This window comes from Chiloscyllium punctatum, chromosome 14 (genome assembly GCF_047496795.1).
Source record: "Chiloscyllium punctatum isolate Juve2018m chromosome 14, sChiPun1.3, whole genome shotgun sequence".
NCBI lineage: Eukaryota > Metazoa > Chordata > Chondrichthyes > Orectolobiformes > Hemiscylliidae > Chiloscyllium > Chiloscyllium punctatum.
Window position 1 is genome coordinate 13,839,071 of NC_092752.1, and position 20,813 is coordinate 13,859,883.

At 40.9% G+C, this 20,813-nt stretch overlaps 1 protein-coding gene across 1 annotated transcript; it reads right to left on the minus strand.

Annotated features, from left to right (window-relative positions):
• Nucleotides 1–6,436: 6,436 nt before the first annotated feature.
• On the minus strand, nucleotides 6,437–17,883 carry LOC140485467 (uncharacterized). The gene is made up of 4 exons (XM_072583670.1): nucleotides 17,649–17,883; nucleotides 12,625–12,727; nucleotides 10,133–10,396; nucleotides 6,437–6,844 (listed from the first exon to the last, which is right to left on the minus strand). Exons 1-4 carry the CDS (start codon nucleotides 17,715–17,717, stop codon nucleotides 6,678–6,680), a joined length of 603 nt encoding a protein of 200 aa, XP_072439771.1. The 5' UTR covers nucleotides 17,718–17,883; the 3' UTR covers nucleotides 6,437–6,677.
• Between the last annotated feature and the right edge of the window lie 2,930 nt (nucleotides 17,884–20,813).

The following is a 20,813-nucleotide window of genomic DNA, read 5'->3' on the forward strand; positions in this document are numbered from 1 at the left end:
GCAAGATATAAACAAGTTGTTGATTGTATAATTTCAGTTACTGATCCCGACAAAAATACATTATGGGTCTAATAGTTGCAATCTTGAATTTTAAGATTTAAAATGCACAATTTAGTTACTGAGTTTTAAAAGGTATTGCACCTCTCAGCTCTAAATGAGGACCACTGCAGTTCCAAAGTTATACTGATTTCAGCACCACCAAAACACAAATGTTACTCAGTAGGAAAACAAGCACCAAAACAACAGCTGGTAATTTAATTCAAATTAGCGTGTTACAAATCTCAAAATAATGTCTCGTAATTGGAGATAAATCAGTCAGAGTCATAGAGATGTACAGCACAGAAGCAGACCCTTCGGTCCAACTCGTCCACGCTAAGCATATATTCTAAACTAATCTAGTCCCTTTTGCCAGCATGTGGCCCATATCCTTCTAAACCCTTCTTATTCATATATCAATCCAGATGCCTTTTAAATGCTGATAATTGTATCAGCCTCCACCATTTCCTCTGACAGCTCATTCCATATACGCATCACTCTCTGCATGAAAAAGTTGTCCCAAAGTCCCTTTTAAATTTATCCCTTCTCACCGTAAACCCCAACCCAGGAAAAAGACTTTGTCTATTTATCTTATCCATGCCCATCATGACTTTATAAGCATCTATAAGGTCACCCCTCAGCCTCCGTAGATTCCAGGGAAAACAGCCCGAGCCTATTCTGCCTCTCCCTGTAGCTCAAACCCCTGAACCCCGGCAACATCCTTGTAAATCTTTTCTGAACCCTTTCAAGTTTCATAACATCCTTCCAATAGGAGGGAGACCAAAACTTGTCACAATATTCCAAGAGTGGCCTAAGCAATGTCCTGTACAGCCACAACATGGCCTCCCAACTCATACTCAATGCTCTGACTAATAAAGGAAAGCATATCAAATACCTTCTTCACTATCCTATCTACCTGCGACTCCACTTTCAAGGAGCTATGACCCTGCACTCCAAGGTCTCTTTGTTCAGCAACACTCCCCAGGACCTTACCATTAAATGTGTAAGTCCTGCCCTAATTTGCCTTTCCAAAAATGCAGCACCTCACATTTATCTAAGTTAAACTTAATCTGCCACCCCTTGGCCCATCTGATCAAGATAACGTTGTGCTCTTGAGGTAATCTTCTTCACTGTCCATTACACCTTTTGGTGTCATCTGTAGACTTACTAACTGTACTTCCAATGTTCACATCCAAATCATATATATTTATGATGAAAAGCAGCGGACCCAGCACCGATTCTTGTGGCACACCATGATCACAGGCCTCAGATCTGAAAAGCAACCCTCCATCAGCACCCTTTGTCTTCTACCTTTGAGCCAGTTCTGTATCCAAATGGCTAGTTCTCCCTGTATTCCATGAGATCTAACCTTGCTAACCAGGCTCCCATGAGAAACCTTGTCGAACGCCTTACTGAAGAAGTTCATATAGATCACGTCCACCTCTCTGCCGTTATCGGTCCTCTTCGTTACTTTTTCAAAAAAACGCAATCAAGTTAATGAGACATGATTTCCCATGCACAAAGTCATGTTGACTATCCCTAATCAGTCCTTGCCTTTCCAAATACATGTAAATCCTCTCCCTCAGGAATGCCCCCAGCAACTTGCCCAGCACTAATGTCAGACTCGCCGGTCCATAGTTCTCTGGGTTTTCCTTACCACCTTTTTTAAATAGTTGCACCACATTAGCCAATCTGCAGTCTTCTGGCACCTGACCTGTAGCTATCAATGATACAAATATCTCAGCAAGGGGCCCAGCAATCACTTCCCTAGCTTCCCACAGAGTTCTAGGGTACACCTGATCAGGTCCTGGGAACTTTATGCATTTTAAGACATCCAGCACCTCCTCCACTGTAATATGGGCATTTTTAAAGATGTCACCACCTATTTCCCCACATTTTGTACCTTCCATGTCCTTTTCCACAGTAAATATTGATGCAAAATACTAGTTTAGTGTCTCCGCCCACCTCCTGCAGTTCCACACATGGGCTGCCTTGCTGATCTTTGAGGGGCCCTATTCTTTCTCTAGTTACACTTTTGTCCTTAATGTAGATTAGATTCCCTACAGTGTGGAAACTGGCCCTTCGGCCCAACAAGTCCACACCGACTCTCCAAACAGCAACCCACCCAGACCCCTTCCCCTACATTTAACCCTGACTAATCCACCTAACACCACAGGCAATTTAGCATGGCCAATTCACCTAACCTGCACATGTTTCGACTGTGGGAGGAAACGGGAGAACCCAGAGGAAACCCACAGACATGGGGAGAATGTGCAAACTCCACACAGACAGTTGTCTGAGGTGGGAATTGAACCCGGGTCCCTGGCGCTGTGAGGCAGCAGTGCTAACCACTGAGCCACCATGCCGCCCCTATTTGTGAAAACCCTTTGAATTCTTCTTAACCCTATTTGCTAAAGGTATCTCATGTCCCCCTTTTGCTCTCCTGATTTCCCTCTTCAGTATACTCCTACTGCCTTAATACTCTTCCAGGGGTTCATTCGATCTCTGCAGCCTACACCTGACATATGCTTTCTTCATCTTCTTTCCCAAAACCTCAATTTCTCTAGTCATCCAGCTTTCCCTACACCTACTGGGCTTGCCTTTAACCCTAACAGGAACATACTGTCTCTGGATTCTCGTTATATAATTTTTGAAATTCTTCCCATTTCCATTCCGTCCCTTTACCTACAAATGCCTCCCCCCCCAATCAATGTTTGAAAGTTCTTGCTGAGTGTCATCAAAAGTGGCCTTCCTCCAATACCAAATCAAAAAATTCTCTTGTACACGCCGAACACATTCCTCTCCATCTAAATCCTTAACACTATGGCAGGCTCAGTCTATGTTTGGAAATTTAAAATCCCCTGCCATAACCACCCTATTATTCTTACAGATAACTGAGAAACAAATTTGAAAGGAGATCTCAATTTCCCACTGACTATTTGGGGGGATCCATAGTACAATCCCAATAAGGTGATTACCCCTTTCTTATTTCTCAGTTCCACTCAAATAATTTCCTGAATGTATTCCCAGGAATATCCTCCGTAAGTACAGCCATAATGTTATGCCTTATCAAAAATGTCTCCCCCTTTCTATCCTTCCTATAGCATTTGTATCCTGGAATATTAAGCTGACAGTCCTATCCATCCCTGAGCCACGTTTCTGTAATTGCTATGATGTCCCAGTCCCATGTTCCTAACCATGCCCTGAGTTCATCTGCCAGGCCTCTTGCATTGAAATAAATGTAGTTTATTAGTCCTACCTTATTCTTAGCCTTGTTCGTGCCTGTCCTGACTGTTTGACTTAACCCTTTCCCAAAGTGTACCAGTCTCAGACTGATCTCTTTCCTCACCATCTCCCTGGGTGCCAACACCCCCCACCTTACTAGTTTAAATCCTCCTGAGCAGCTCAAGCAAATCTCTGTCAGATTAGTCCCCTTGCAATTCAGGTGCAATCCATCCTTCTTATACAGGTCACTTCTACACCAGAAGAGATTCCAATGATCCAAAAATATGAACCCTTCTACCGTGCATAAACTCCTCAGCCACACATTAATTGGCTCTATCCTCCTATTCCTACCCGCACTAGCTCATAGCACCAGGAGTAATCCAGATATTACTACCATTGAGGACCTCCTTTTTAAATTCCTGTCCATCTTCCCATAGTTTCCCTTCAGAATCACATCTTTTTAACACAAAACAAGGAAGCAACTGGGATAGTGTTATTTAGGGGTAATTGCCACAAATAATGAAGCAAGTGCTGAAATAAAATCTCAAATAAAAAAAATCTTTCTGGTTCTGCAAAACGTTTTATTTTTCAGACTGAAACCGGTCTTTCTCCTTTTTTCAGATTCACTCAGAATGTGGGCATTGCTGGCTGAGCCAGAGTTTATTACCTATCCCTAGATGCCTTGAAGAGGGTACTGGTGAAGTGCCTTCTTGAATTGCTGCAGATCATGTGCTGTAGATAGATCCATGCATATGTTAGGGAGGGAGTTACAGGATTTTGCTCCAGCAATACTGAAGAAACTTCTAGATAGTGAATGGCACTGGCCGGACTTTATACTTGCACTTCCATCCACACTGTTTTAATAATGTCGTAAAGATGCAGGAATCCCAAAGCATTTATGGACATATTGGACTTTTTATTAAGTGTCTTTTTAAAAAACATCATACAGCTACGAAAGCAATTCAGTGGCTATCTAGAGTGAGATACCTGGAATGAACACACCAGAGGAGGTGTTAAAGAAACTTCAAAAGGGGTGGACTTAAGAAGGGGAGGGATAAAGTAAATGTAATCTCCTGGAACCTATTTCAGACAAGAAACATAATAAAAGAAAAGACAGGAGACGGGTTGAGACATATGTTTTATGTCGATCCCTTTCAAGAGTACATAAACGGTGAGTTAAAAATCACTTCAACCCGAACTTGCATGTTTGAAGGTGTTCTAGTGAATGCAGGTACTCATGGATGCCACTGGACGTAGGTACTCACATGCACTCACCTGAATTCGTCCACTTGTCTATGAAGATGTTAACCAAAGAACTACCAACTGGTCACCCAATGTTGGAGATATAGGACTCTCTTGGCCAGAGGTTAGAAGCCAATTAGCCAGCAACCAGTCAAATGGAAACAGCTCAAAAGTATTTCAGCCATTCAGCCAGCCAAGAATCTCGAAAATAAATACTTAAATATAAACATTCCATTGTCTGTGGCTCAGTAGTTAGCATTGCTGCCTCACAATGCCTCAGGCGACTGCCTATGTAGAGTTTGCATATTCTCCTAATGTCATGATTTGGAGATGTCGGTGTTGGACTAATGTAAGCAGGCTTTCCTCTGGGTGCTCAAGGTTCCTCCCACAGTCTAAACATGTGTAGCTCGGCGGACTGGTCATGCTAAATTGCCCATAGTGTCCAGGGATATGCAGGATAGGTGAATTAGGCATGGGAAATGCAGGGTTACAGGCTTGAGGTAGGGGTTTGGGTCTGGGTGGGACGGTCTTCAAAGGGTCAATGTAAACTCAATAAGCTAAATGGCCTGCTTCCACACTAAGGATTCTATCACTCCCTGATACACTTCACGAATGACTATAGAGACTGATCCATACACCTTTTAACTTCTATTTTTTAAAACTAATTTCTATATCAAATCAGTGTGTATCATCTGTGTTGCAGTATTGCAATAGCATAACATTTAATAATCTCACTTTTGTTAACTCAAAGAAAGTTGAATTGGCTCCTTTTAAAACAAATTGAATTGCTCTGGGGGAAAGGTGTACACTAGGGAGGGAATAATATGTAAATTAACCTAGTTATGAGCAAAGGGATAATTTGATAAAGAAGAGGAACCAGATCATCTTCCCTCATAATTGGGATACCCTGTCAGGAATTGTGAAAAGCTTGGAGAAGCATGTCCAGGAACTGATTGTAACACTAATTATATTATGCACTGATACTTGAAAAGGAAAATCTTTTAGGCAATAAAGTATAAAGCTGGGACTAATTGGACAACTTCACACTAGAGCTGGCACTGACACAATGCACCAAATGGCCTCTTTCTGTACTTTGATTATTCTATAATCATTATTTGCAAGAGATATGGTCTGGGCTTTTCAACTAATCAGGAGGGGAGGAGACGCAAACTTTATTTCGGAACATACAAGTTTTTGTCTCCTGAAAACTTTATTTCTTGCCTCAAGGTCCATGGGCACCATCCAGTTGATTGTCTACATGGTCATTCTTCTAGAAAGTGCTCAAAAGGTCAGAAGAGACTGTAGAACATTGGAGTACAAAAGGAGCATCAGAGTCAAGCTTAATTCAAACCACGATCCCGTCCAGCATTAGTCATCAGTCAAGAACCACGGTCAACTTTTCGACAGCCATAGCCCCAACTGCTGAGAATTATAACCGAAACTCAACAACTGCTCTAGATCAGGTCACTTCGAACAGCACAGAGCTGCAAGCAAACATCGCCTACCTCATCCAATTGCTGAATGATCAAAAGACCTTCAAAGTACTAATTCAACAACTGTATAAATTTAGTTAAGTATTTAGTTATTTGCTTGTGTCAGAAATCATAAGAAAAAACTATTACAGTAACAAAGGTGGAATGTTTTTCTATTGTATCAAAAGAACCACACTGCCCATGATATATAAATAAACACCAAAGTAACTCTGAAAAAAATATATTGTTCCATCCTATTAAAGGAACAGAGGTTAGTCAACACTGAAGAGAGGGACTGGCGACACTAATAACAGATTAACTGGTTACTATAGTATAAGAGAAAGAACACTTTTTATTTGTAATTTTAACAATGTAGAGATTCAAAATACATTTCAAAGTAAAACAGACATCAAATATAATGTCTTAAAAACAATATTGATAAATGAAATAGAATTGCTCCATCACATTCCCAGTTAGTAATTATACAGTCTTCTGTTCCAAGCTGAAACTTTTTCAGTGAATTCTAAAAATAAACCGTACCAACGTGAATTCTGAATTTTGTTGGTACACAGGTGCGAAGAAGAGCAGCGTGAGTAGTGTCCTTTTAAGGCACACTTCCAATATGAAAGAATTAAAAAGAAACAACTTCAAATTTCAAGATGTGTCTACCTTCTTCTTCAGACAGGATGAAGTGTCCATACACTAGTCATCAGCATCATCAAACTGACCTTCCACAGTAGGAATTTCTACCACATTTGCTCTTTTTGAGAGAGCGTGATCACGGCTTGGGTTGTAAGTCTCACTGTCCTGCCATACAAGCTGCACTTCGCAACAAACACCTCTAACAATTATTGCTAGGTCATCTTCATCTAGAAGAAAACACATCACAAGCAGTTAAAGGAAAAATCATCAGTATTAAGCAAGCAAAGGTAGCAACTAATTTGTACATGGATTCCAGAAAGAACAAGACTAATGCATCCAAGATTGGTATGATTTACATTTATCACTACTGTTTCAGTTTCTGTTTCTTGCCAGATTATGTATGTCATAGGTACATTTGGAATATTCAAGAATAGTTGTCTTGGATAGGAGAAAGAAATCATGAAATTACAGACCTATTAGTCTAACATCTGTTCTGCAGAAGTTACTAGATTAGGTTTAAGGTGACTGAGCACTTGGATAAATAAGAAGTGGTCAGAGAAAGTCAACATCAATTTGTAACCACTATGTCATGTGTAACCAATCTAGTTTAACATCTGAAGCAATTATTCCCTTGCCAGCACTGCACAATTTGATTAACTTGGGAAAAGAAAGGGTGATCTAATGGCAGTGGATAATGGGTGAAGTGTATGGGCGATTTGGTGGCGCAAGAAAAAAGCCATTTGGTCATACATGATAATATTTCCAGATACTAAAAAAGATATCTGGAAATGTTATCTTCTTGATCAGGATACCCAGATTTAAATCCCAGCTGCTCCAGAGGCTTTTAATCATATTTCGAAACACATTGATTAAAAAATATTTTCAAGAGCTTGGTTCTTGTGCTTGTAATTTGTTCACTGGGTGACTAGTTAATTTGGTGATGCCAGCATCTCAGCTATTCACAATGTACATTAATGGATTAGATCAAGGAATTAAAAGTAACATTGTCAGATTTGGAGATGACACAGGGTGGGGGGGGGAAGATAAGCTATGAAGAGGATGCAGAGATGCATCAGTGCTATTTGGACAAGTTGTAATAACATGGATATATGAGAGGCTATATCCTTTGGTAACAAAAACAGGAAGGCAGGTTATCATCTGAATGGTTACAAACTGAGAAAGGAGAATGTGCTATGAGACCTGGTTGTTCTCATATACCAGTTGATGATACTGGTCTGCAGCTGCAGAAGGCAAATAGTAAATTGGCCTTCAATGGCGATAGGATTTGAGCACAAGAGCAAGGGTGTCTTAGTGCAATTATACAGGGCTTGGTGAGAAAACATCTGGAAAATTGTATGCAGTTTTGGTTGCCATATCTGAGGATAGATGCTTACTATAGCGGGATTGCAATGAATGTTTAGCAGACCTATGTCTGGCAGTACTGATGTATGAGAAGAGGTTGAATCAGTCAGGATTATATTGGCTGGAGTTCAGAAGATTAAGGGGAAATCTTGTAGAAAGGTATCATTCTAACAGAAAACTGACAGAACTAGACATGGTGGTCTCGATGGCCTGGAGTCCAGAACCTGGAGTCACAGTCTAAGGTTACGGGTAAACCATTTAGGACTGGGATGGGGAAAAGCTTCTTCTCCTGGACGGTGGCAAGTCTGTGGAATTCACGATCACTGAAAGGAGGCCACGCCCACGGCAAAACATTGTATGATTTCAAAGAGTCAGATAAAGCACTGAAGGCTAAAAGGGAATTAAGTGAGGAAAAACAAGAACAGTGTATCAAGTTGAATGATTAGACATGATCATAGTGAATGGCAGAGCAGGTTTGAAGGGCTGAATGGCCTTCTGCTACTCCTATTTTCGATGTAACAGGGTCAAAAGAGCAGACTGGCCTACTCTTCAGGAATCTTGGCCAGACAAACCAATAAACAAGCAACTACAACTTAAGAAACTATCTCGAATAAAAAAAGAAGGAAATGCAACAGCATTAAAACAAAGATCACTGAAGCAGTGACTTTTTGCACAAAGAGAAATAAAACATAAATCTTATTCTGAAACACAAGATTTCAAAGGAAATACAGAAGTGCTCCTCAATCTGCTTGGCAGCTAGTTATGACTCTGACCACCTACCAAATTTGTGTTACAATCCAAGGGCCTGAAATTTTTATATTTTAAAGTAGATGAAATGAGAGATCCAGACAATTTACTAGATGAATGAAGCCAAAGATTCCAGTTTTATGGAAACGACAAAGCTTTCTACACAATATCAGAACAGCAATGCAAATTTAAAAATGTAAAACTTATTTCTAACATGTGGAATTAAGACGTGGCAAGCATAGGTATTGGTCTTTAGTACGCTTGCCTTCATTTCTCAGGATTTGTATGTGCAGAATTACATTTTATTTTGCTCAAAAACTGCATGAATCCATGTAAGATTCTGTAAATTCATTTTTTATGACTGGCACAGACAGCCTCACACAGGGCATCTCACACCTTAAATGCATTATCTGGGCTGACATGACACCAATTGTTAAAGTTCACTTGAGAATGTAATTTTTAAAAAGTTTGCGATTTATATATGAAAGAACTGAAACCAACATGATCATTCTAAAAGATGACAGACTTAACAAACAATCCAGGTCTTTTTTCAATATATAATTTCAGTTACATCACACTGTAAACTTTTGCTATAAATTGTGTCTTACAATCTTGTACTCTACAACCACCTGATGAAGGAGTAGCACTCCAAAAGTAGTGCTTCCAGGTAAACCTGTTGGACTATAACCTGGTGCTGTGTGATCTTTAACTAATATCATTTAAAGTTGTTTAACCTAAAAATGTTCATGAAATCTGAACCAGTCATTAAAATTAATTGTTAAAATGTCAAGCATGGAAGGTATAGATTTTGACAAAAAACATTTTAGATTTTTAAAGTGGGTTTAAATTTTAGAATGCTTTGGCAAAGACACATGTCACTTTTGATGAAAACAATGAAAGAACTGAGGATAAATGGACCATTCTGTCAGAAAACAGTAGTTGACAAGGGAAAGGTTAACTGAATACAATTCTCTGCCCCTGTCCCAGTCTCTAAGCAACAATGGATCAAATGAAATATGAGTGTGAATTTGGCCAACTTAGAAAAACAAAATCAGGCAGCATGTGAAACTGGCTGCCAATATGTTACTGTACAAGACAAACTTCACCACCATAATGTTAGAACTGTATTTTTCCCCCAAAACAGCAATCAAGGTTTTACTTTTTAAACAAATAACATACTTGCATATTTGACATTTTATGCTGCCTCCGACATAATGAAAAACAGCTAATAAGAGATGGTGTCTAAAATCACATTTCCATTGAATCTCCCAAGAATCACAAAACATATGCAACAGAGTTTAGGCAGAAACTAGAAGACACAACTACTACAAGTGATTTCTAACCATTGTATAAATGTTGTTCAAAAAAAAATAAGGCCAATTGTTAATCATGCATAAATCTATTACCGTAGGGACAAGCTTCGTTGAGTTCCTTCTCCCAGTCCTCTTTCTCAGAAACCGGCTCTCCATCCATTCCAGGTATTTGTGTGGCTTCAGCCAGTGGAGAAACTTCGTAATCACTCAGGTCACTATCCAAATAATTGTGGTAATCAGCTCCATTTTCATCCTCAATTTCATTTTTATCGTCTATTCCGAAGGGGGTGTAGTTGCTCCGAATTTCCAAATTCTGCAAACCTGAATGAAGTGCTATCTCCTCGTCTGCCTGCCCTACTGAAAGAAGATGAAAAATGTGTACATTTAGAAATAAATTATGAATGAATTAACAGGATGACTAAGATTTTTTTCCACAACATCGATTTTACAACATTAGCGTTTTATCTCTTGACTTGGATTCAAAACCAGGCTGCAGGGATGGAATGACATTTGCACTAATAATCTCAGCTAAATCTGGATTAGAGAACAGCTGTGGTCTGCTTACTTGAGGAAGGATGTAATGGCACTAGAAGCCATTCAAAGATGGTTCAGTAGATTAATTTCAGAGACAAAAAACTTACTTTTAAAGAGTAGAGATTGTGCAGTTTAAGCCTATACTTACTAGAGTTTAGAAAGGTGAGAAGAGATATAAATGAGGTATATAAGATATTAAAGGGGATTGACAAAGTAGACATAAAGCAGATGTTACCCTTAGTGGGGCAATCTAGAACAAGAGGTCATACGTTCATGCTAAGGGGTGGAGATTTATAACAAAGAGAAAAAGGAATTACTTTTTGCAAAGGGTTATGAATCTGAAGTAATTACCCAGAGTGCACTGGTGCCAGAACATAATAAATTTAAGGGAGGAACTGGACTGATTTTTAACTAGTAATGAGTTAAAGTGTTGTGGGAAGCAAGTGGAGTTGAGACAGAGAGATCAGCCATGATCATATTAAATACAGCAGGCTAGAGGGCTTGAATTGCTTACAATTCAGCACTTTCAAACGAGTTATGGGCATGGATAAAAATTCAGATTCAGATTAGTACAACAGATTAAAATCTTCATTATGAATTATTGTAATTGATTGGCCAAAATCAAGGGCCACCAGGTTGAGAAAAGAAAGAAAGGAAGATGAGATACATTGTGTACCCATCATAACAAATACTGTAATCAAAATAGTTCGAGTGGTTTCAATTAGAAGGGGTGGGGGGGGGTTAGGGTTAACAGGAGAAAGTTGCAAGTTAACAGCAGTTTGTGGCAGTGTAGTTTTGGAGAGTGAGATCCGTGATGTGCAACCCATGCAAGTTCTGTCCTGGGAACGTGACAGTAGTAGGAGTGAACATTATTATAAGTGGATGGTATTGGCCACTTGATTTCAAGATCTGAGAATACAAGAGAAGAGTTCCTGGAATATGTGGAAGAACAGTAACTCAGAGCTGTTGTCAAGGGAAGATAGATACTTATAACAGCAGGAGGAAGCATTGGGGAAAAAAAGGGTGTGCAACCAATGGGAGAAATTGCTAGAAACTATTGATCTCAACATTGATTAACCCTAAAGTGAAGACGCAGTGGGAATGATAGGAAAGATGAAGCAGGATGTCGACAAATCAGATCACCTTTGCAGATTAGAGTGCAGGAGTTTTGTATAGAACATAAAAGATTGGCTGTTTAACCCAACCAGTGTATACCAATGTTTATGCTCCACTTGAATTTTCACCAGTGCAAGCTTAACTAACCCCATCAGCCTAAACCTCCATTTCCTTGTCCCTCATATATTGAGGGGTACAGACAGTAACTGTCAGAGAATGTTATAGGATCGGGTTCAGTTTGGCAATTTCATCAGGTCATCCACATCTCCCCATAACAAAGAAAGCCTTAAAGAGCTATTTTTCAAGTAACAAACTAGATCAAGCTTTGAGCTGATAAAGACTTGCATTTTGACTGCCAATTATAATAGGGGAGACAGAGGAATCAAATGAAGATGAGAAATTGAGAGATACCAAGACTTTCAGTCACATCGCAATAAGTTTCATTATTTTCCACATTCCCAGATACAGTGCAGAAGTCACAATTCTTTCCCTCTGTAGTTTAGATCCGTAAAAACCAAACACATTTACTCAGACACAGGTTAAGTTTTCAATCAGTCCTCTCCAATGAAGCATGTAACAGATGAATGTGACTTAAGTTATTTAGTGCAAGTAACAAACAGTTAAATACATCACCTGTATTATTTTATATCTGCAACCACATATTTGAGACCAGTCATTTTCACCATCATATTCAGATTTCACTCTTTAGCTTGCCAAATGTCATCCACTCATTAAGTTCAGAGAACTGTTTTCAATCTAATCTTGCGGATAGAAATTTTTTTCTCAGGTTAAGAAAACTAATTTGAGTGCCTTAATGATGAACATAACACAATTTACAAATGGAAAACACCCCATTCCTGCATTCAAAATATGTTTGGACATATGCAGATGAAACTGACAGTGTGCTGCAGCATCAACAAGGAAATGGAGCATACCTACTTTGGGTCTCCACACAGGTCTTCCATTTTTCTGGCAATATGATTTAACATGCAACTCTTCAAGTTGTTGTGCTAATTCTTTATTTTCTTTGATTGGAATCTACAAAAGCAGAAGCAAAAATTATTCCCAAAACTTAACACACTAAAACATACAATTGTTAATTACAAGTTACTTTATGCTATTATACTCTAAATTACCTTGAAACAATATTTTATTTAAATTAAGGTTCGTATTAATTTGGTAAAACGTGAGACACCTGTTCCACAGGCTGTCTTCTATCAATAATAATTTACATTTCTTTAATACTTTTAAGCCAGTAAAGTGCCCCAAAATGCTTCAAAGAAACATCTGCAGATAAAATTTGACACTAAACCACAGATTACATGGGAAAAGTGAGCTAAAACTTGATTAAACAGATAGGCATTAAGGAGAGTCTTTAAAAGGTGCGGTTTAGGGAGACAGTGCAAGAGCTTGAGACGTAAACAATTAAAGACTCTGCCTTCAATAGTGGATCAAAGAAATGGATGTGAAGAAAATAGAACTGAAAATAGGAGTTCTTGGAGGGTGAGAGAAGATTACACAGATAGGGAGAGGTGAATTCAAGGAGAACTGTATGTACATTGAATACTGGTACAGCTGAAGTAGAATTCAACACACAACACAGGCATGATGAGTGAATAAGCCTTAAATGACAATTATGTTGCAGGCAAAGTTTTGAATGAATTCCAGTTAGTGGATGAAAGATGTTGGACTATTTAAAATAGTCTTGGAAAAATAAAGCTGAAATAAAACAACAACAACAAAAAGGGTTTTCAATAGCAGGTGGGCTGAGGTAAGGTAGAGATAGATAATATCACAGAGTAGCCCCTGAGCTTAACATTGGGTAGAGAAAACTACTGGTCTCCACTAAGATATATTTAAAAAATGCTTTTGAGCACTTTATTTTGTGCATTTGAAGTGTGAGATTGTCTTCTGTGGAGACTACTTGTTTGATTTGATTAGTCTTGTCGAATCCAACAAGTCACAGTCAGCAGTTTTAACTCTGGTTACAGCAGGTCCAGTTTGTGCACCACACCCGTAACGTAAGAATTTATGTAGTGTAACCCATTAGCTTGTTTCAGAAAAAGAGATAGATTGCAAAAATTTTACTAGGTACAAGTTTTACTTCCTGTCATGGTGAACTTGATTTTAACAATGAACATTTTTTTTGAAAAAGTCTACATTATTCACATTTAGTTCCAAAGAAAATGTTTGAAGTACCACTTATCAAATCAGTACTGCCAGGTTCAGTGGTCAACTGTCACAAATAACATGGAGAAAGGGAGGACTGCAGATGCTGGAGGTCAGAATTGAAAAGTATGCTGCTGAAAAAGCAAAACAAGTCAGGCAGCAGCTGAGGAGCAGGATAATTGAATTTTGGGCATAAGCCCTTCATCAGGAATGTGGAGGGCGTGGGAAGTTCTGAGAGATAAATGAGAGGAGGGTGGGACTGGAGGAGGACGAGACATGGATGGAGGTGGATGGGTGATGGTGATATGTCAGAGGGGAGGGTGGAGTGGATAAGTGTGAACGAAGATGGACAGGTGGGAAGGAAGATAGACAAGTGGGGCAGTGCGGAGTTTGAGGGTTGGATCTAGGATGAGGTGGTGAAAACTGGTGAAATCAACATTGATACTGTGTGGTCAGAGGGTCCTAAGGCAGAAGATGAGGCGTTCTTCCTCCAGGCATCAGATTTGGTAATGGAAGCCACCCAGGACTTGCATGTCCTTGGCAGAGCGGAGGGGATGTTGAAGCGGTCTGCCACAGGGCAGTGGAGTTGTTTAGCGTGTGCCCTGAAGATGTTCTCTGAAATGTTCTGCAAGTTGGTGGCCTGTCTCCCCAATGTCGAAGCGACCACATCAAGAGCAACGGACACAATAGATGAGGTGTTTGGATATGCCGAAAAATCTCTGCCAGATTTGGGACTTTGGTTGGAGTTTAGGATGGAGGTGTGGGTGCAGGTTTTCTGCCTCTTGAGCCAGAGAAGGAAGATGCTGGGAGTGGAGGGTGGGTTCGTAGGGGTTGTGGACCTAATACCAGAGTTGTGGAGGGAGTAGTCTGCGGAATGCTGATAGGGGTGGGGAGGAAAATGGATCTGTGGTGGTGGGGTGTGATTGTAGGTAGCAGAAATGGTGGACCATATTCGGAGATTAGTGGGGTGTAAGGTGAGGAGCGGGGTTGGGGTGTTCAACAGCAGAGGTGTGGGAAATGAAGGAGATGTGCTGGAGTGCATTGTTGGCCGCATGAGAGTGGAAACTGAGGTCCTTGAAATAGGCCATCTGGTGTGGAACTGCTCCTCCTGGGAGCAGATATGGCGAATGATTTAGGAGTAAGAGATAGGGTTTTTTAACTGTGTGTGTGTGTGTATATATGGTGGGGGGGTAAGTCGGTGGGTTTGAAGCTGATGTTCACACTGAGTTGGTCCCCTAAAGGTGGAGATGGAGAGGTCCAGGAAGGGAGGGAAGTGTCTGAGATGGCCCAGGTGAATTTAAGGTCAGGGTTCACAAGTAGCATACCAGGCTGTCTCAATCTATACGTGACGTGGAGGTGCCAGTGTTGGACTGAGATGGACAAGGTCAGAAGTCATATGACACCAGCTTATAGTGCAAAAGGTTTACACGTCGTTTGGCTAGAATGTGCATTTTGTTAATGCAAAGTTGCTATAATGTGATTGACAAATTGGGGATACTGTTTCTATAGCGCAAACGTTTAAAGCGTGTACTGGTTATAACAAGATTCCGGTCCAATAGTTTAAAAACGGTGCTGCTTTTTCATGATTTTCTTATAACACGGGGTTGCAAGAGAACGGGACTACCACATCATAGCGGAACTGACTATATTTGAAATCACAAGCTAACACAGCACTGCCCCTTTGTCAGGTGAAGTGGACCCTCACGTGACAAAGGGACAGTGCTCCGAAAGCTTGTGATTTCAAGCAAACCTGTTGGACTATAACCTGGTGTCATGTGACTCAATCTAAACAGGCAATATTATTTTATTGTGATCATTGTGTAGTACATTCAACATGCATAGTAATGACAGAAGCTTCATATAAGCAATAAATGGAAATGAAGCAGGACAATCAAACAGTTCCACTTGCATTTGTAGTTTTTAATTACCCCTTTAAAAGCATCTGTGAATTAAAACAATATAGGGACACATATCCAAACATACATGGTAAAATAAACTAAAACAAGATCGCAAAAGAAATTTCATCTCACTCTTAATTCTCACAAGTCTACATGCCTGCTAGTGAACACCCAACACCTTCATTCCTGCACACAGTGATCTCTGGATTTAACTCACAAAGTGAGGCAACCTTTTAATTATTTCATCTGAGAGATGAGCATTAGTTATCACCAACATTTTCTGACCATCTAATTGTGAGAAGGTGATGGTAAGCTACCTTGTTGAACCACTGGAATCCTTTTGACTTTCTGCAGTGGACTGGCACAACTGAGTACAGTTATGACAACCTCACTACTGTGGATCTGAAGTCACATTTGAATCAGGCCAAGCAAAAAAAATCAGCAATTCATAAAGTCTTGGAGAAACACAGCAAGTCTGGCAGCATCCAGAGAGAGAAAAACAAAGTTAACATTCAAATACAACAACTCTGTCAGAACAGCATGGCCACTGGACTCGAAACATTAACTCTGATTTTTTTCACTCTACACATGTTGAATTTCTCCAGCATTTGCAGTTCTTGGTTTTATTTTAAATAAGGTCAGATTTCCTCCCTCAAGGCAATCTTTAAAATTAACCTATTCTTCTAATCAACATCTTCAGAGATGTAATTACACCCCTCTGGAGCAGGTGGACTTGAATCTGGATCTCACAGTCCAGGAGTAAGGACACTACCACTGTTGGGTGGTGGGGTCACCACTGTAACATTAACACAACAGCTCTCATATGGGATTTTACATTGATATAGATCATGAAGTTTTTATTCAAATCAACTTTCACTCCAGATTTTATTAATTTAAATTCCACTAATTGCCATTGTGGAATCTGAACCAGTGCCTCTAAAGCAACAGCCTCGGTCTCCAGATTACTAAACTTCTGTGACACTACCAATACATACAATTCCCTTAGGGTTACACTGGAAAGACTTTTTCCCCTTAGACTTCTACCAACAAAAGCATAATTGAGAGACCATCACTTCAGTTTTACGTTCTCTGACCTTGCACATACATCATTTTCTTTCACTGCTATGTTGGTGCTCTTCCTTACACATGTATTGGCTCAATAACTGCACAATTATGTACAGCCTCACCCACAATTTTTTTTAAAGAAAAGTCCAGCACCTAGAAATAAAAAGAGATCACTCACTGAGGCATGGCGTCACTACATGCTTTATATGGAGAATGCTACAATTTCAAAATAGCTCTCTGACTAGGATAGGAGCAATATAGTTTTGAGAAGTCATCTTTGTTAATGTTGCAGTGATGACCCCCACCAACAGTCTAGGAATATTGACATTTGTTGCTGTAAAATTTGGGACTCGGGTGCGATTAGTTGTACTGTTTCAATAACGGCTAAAATCTACCATTAAAAAATGCAAGTGTTACCACACAATCAAGGCAATTCAACCTCACAAATATGCAATACAAAAGCGTACTCATGTAGCCCTTATTCCATACATGGCTCAGGATTTAAGACTTAATGTAAATTTTCAGTTCTGAAAGCTTACTGGTTTGCAAATTCCATTATTCATATTCAACATGAATCTCGCTTTCCTCTCTAACCCACCACCCCTGCCACTTGTTCAATTTGCTTTCCTACTTTGGTGAGTACGTGGTTGTGACATATTTAATCGGATTACGCGTGATTTTTGCTTTTCTGAAAATCACTTATACATTTGGAAGTCACCGTTCAACTCAGCCTTCGGACTACGAACATGCTTCTTGGAACAAGATATCATGATTAGCAATTAACAAAACAAATGGGTCAGCTGCAGGTAACTAAAGCTCCCAATTACCTCTGTCAGAATATCACCATTTGGCAATAAGACAAAATCAGTGCCCTCAGCCTCCATAATGAAAAACATTAACTCAACATCGGCTTTACTCCAAAACCACACCCTCTCCCAAATAATGTGAGCTTATTATATCATGGTAAAGCATCCAATCGAAGCATCAGCACAGATATTGCTCGTTGCTTTTACAAACACTCATTATTTCCGATGAACAAAAACAAAGGCCTAACTGCTGCTATCGCCGCCTGGACTGCAGAAGCGCGGCAAATCGACCTTTGCGCCTGCGCAATGAGGACCATCTACGTGGCGGGCGCGCCCGCGAGTGAACAGGCGAAGGCAGGTTGTGAAGACCGCGCATGTGCGGAACTGCCTCCAAGGCCGTGGAGACAGCGATGTCGCGTGGCGGAGCGCCTGCGCGACGGTCTTCCCGCCCGCGAGTGAACAGGCGAAGGCAGGTTGTGAAGACCGCGCATGTGCGGAACTGCCTCCAAGGCCGTGGAGACAGCGATGTCGCGTGGCGGAGCGCCTGCGCGATCGTGGGTTTGTGACGGTTGGGAAGGAGAAGCGCACGTGCGGAAGGGTTTTTTTAAAAAAAATAAGCGGGAAGTTTGAATGGGGGAGGAAGAGTGGAGTGGGATATGGGCTGGCTGGACTTTACAAATCGAAGAGTGTGGTGGAGACTCAACATTTCGGGCATAAACTCCTCCTTCATCAGGATGGAGGGGGTAGGGGGCTAAGTAGGAGGGTGGGGTAAGGGAGGAAGATAGCTCAGAAGGGTATAGGTAGATCAAGGTGGGCAATGATGGTGATAGTTTGGTGTGGTTAGGTGGGAATGAAGATGGGCAGGTGGGACAGCTTGGGGGGGGGGCGTTACTGAGTTGGAGGGTTGGCTTTGGGATAAGGTGGGGAGGGGAGATGAGGAAACTGGTGAAATCTATATTGATCCTTTGGGGTTGGAGGGTCCCAAGGCAGAAGATGAGATGTTCTTCCTCCAGGTTTTGGGTGGCTTGGATTTGGTGGAGGAGGCACAGGTCTTGCGTGGAAGTGGTTGGCCACAGGGTGGTGGGGTTGTTTAGTGCATGTGTCCTGGAGATGTTCTCTGGAAAATTCCACAAGTTGGTGTCCTGCCTCCCCAATGCAGAGGATCCCAACGGATGAGGTGTTTGAATGTGCAGGAAAATCTCTGCTGGATGTGGAAGGATCCTTTGGGGCCTTGGATGGAGATGTGGGTGCAGGTTTTATACGTTTTGTGGTGGTAAGGAAGGGTGCTGGGAGTAGAGGGGGAGTTGGTAGTGGGCATGGACCTAGTGAGGGGGGTTGTGGAGGGAATAGTCTCTATGAAGTGCTGATAGGGGTGGGAAGAGAAATATATTTCTCAGGTGGGGTCTCACTTCAGGTGGTGGAAATGGGAGGATGATGCCCAACAAACCAAGCAGACTTTATATGGAAATCTTTGGTGAATGAGGACAGTGGTCACAGCTTCAAGATTTTCAGCAAAGAGAGCTAGGAGTGAGATGAGAAGAAATTTCTTTACTCAGATATGTTAGGATTTACAACACACTACCTAGGAGAGTGGTGGAGGCAGATTCCATAGGAAGTTTAAAAGAGAGCTGGGTATATATTTGAAAGTTGTTTGCTTAGAGGGCCATGTAACTAGAGCTGGAGAATGGGATGAGTTAGGAGCTCTTTTGGGAACCTGGTGCAGACACGATGGGTAGAATGGTGTCATTCAAAGTTTGATCCTAACTGCAAGTGGGGGGGGGAGTAGTTGGCACTTTGTGTGATGCCAAAATGGGTAATTATGAAAGAAAAGTAGGAGTATTGTAGACCTTATGCTCAACAGGTGGCATAATGCTGCCTGATCTGTGCTTTTCCAGCACCACTCTAATCTAGACTCTGGTTTCCAGCATCTGCAGTCATTGTTTTTACCATAATTGAAGATCACCAAGCCATGAAGTTCAATATGATTCTGACCTAAAAGTTATGTAATCCCAGTGGACCATTGATAGAATACATCTTCCACGTGTTTTTTTTTCAGTCATATCCATTTATGGATGCAATTACAATTCAAATTCATCACTATTCATTTGCTTCTCCTCTGCTGAGTTTCTCATTCTTTGGAAATGTTTTTAGTCCTGTATTTCTAATGCCAACAGGATTAAATGTTTATTTGGAAGCATTAGCTTTCAGAACGCCGGTCCTTCATCTGAAAGCTAGTGCTTCCAAATAAACCTGTTGGGATCCTAACCTGGTGTTCTGTGATTTTTTTTTTTAAACTTCGTACACCCCAGAGCAACACCAGTTCCTCCAAATCAGAATTAAAGGACTCCCCAAAACCTTTAAACCAGGAGCAACATTTCTCATCTTGTATCTCTAGTTATCTGAAAGTTCCATTCTACATCGGCACCTTTTTATCTTCTGAAAATTTGTACTTCCTTTCTATCTAGGAATCAAGTTGATCCACCATACTAGTTAAATGTTTTGCTTTTTAATGCCATTTGATTTAAGGTAAACATGTTAGGCAGGAATTGCTTTTCCTGATACCAGCTAGAAAAAATTTTAAGAATAAGTGATATGAATAGCTAGAATTTCAACCATGAAATGATAAAGGCATGCAATTGTTCCACAAGTAGGCGGCCTGTCTCCCCAGTGTAGAGGAGACCATATTGAAAGCAATGGACGCAGTTGATGAGGTTTTTTGGATGTGCAGGAAAATCTCTGCCAGACGTGGAATGATCCTTTGGGGCCTTGGATGGAGGTGAGGAATGTTTTAGAGAACATCTCTGGGGCACACGTACTAAACAACCCCACCAGCCTATGGCAGATTACTCCAACTACCCTTCCCACTCTGCCAAGGACATGCAAGTCCTGGGCTGTCTCCACTAATCCTAGCCACCTGACAACTGGAGGAAGAACACCTCATCTTCTGCCTTTGGACCCTCCAACCACACAGAATCAATGACGATTTCACCAGGTTCCTCATCTCCACTCCCCCCACCTTATCCCAGATCCAACCCTCCAACTCAGAACTGCCCTCTTGAACTGTCCTGCCTGTCCATCTTCCTTCCCACCTATCCACTTCACCCTCCGCTCTGACCTATCACCATCACCCCCCACCTTTATCCAACACCTATTGCATTCCTAGCTACCTCCCCCAGCCCTACCCCC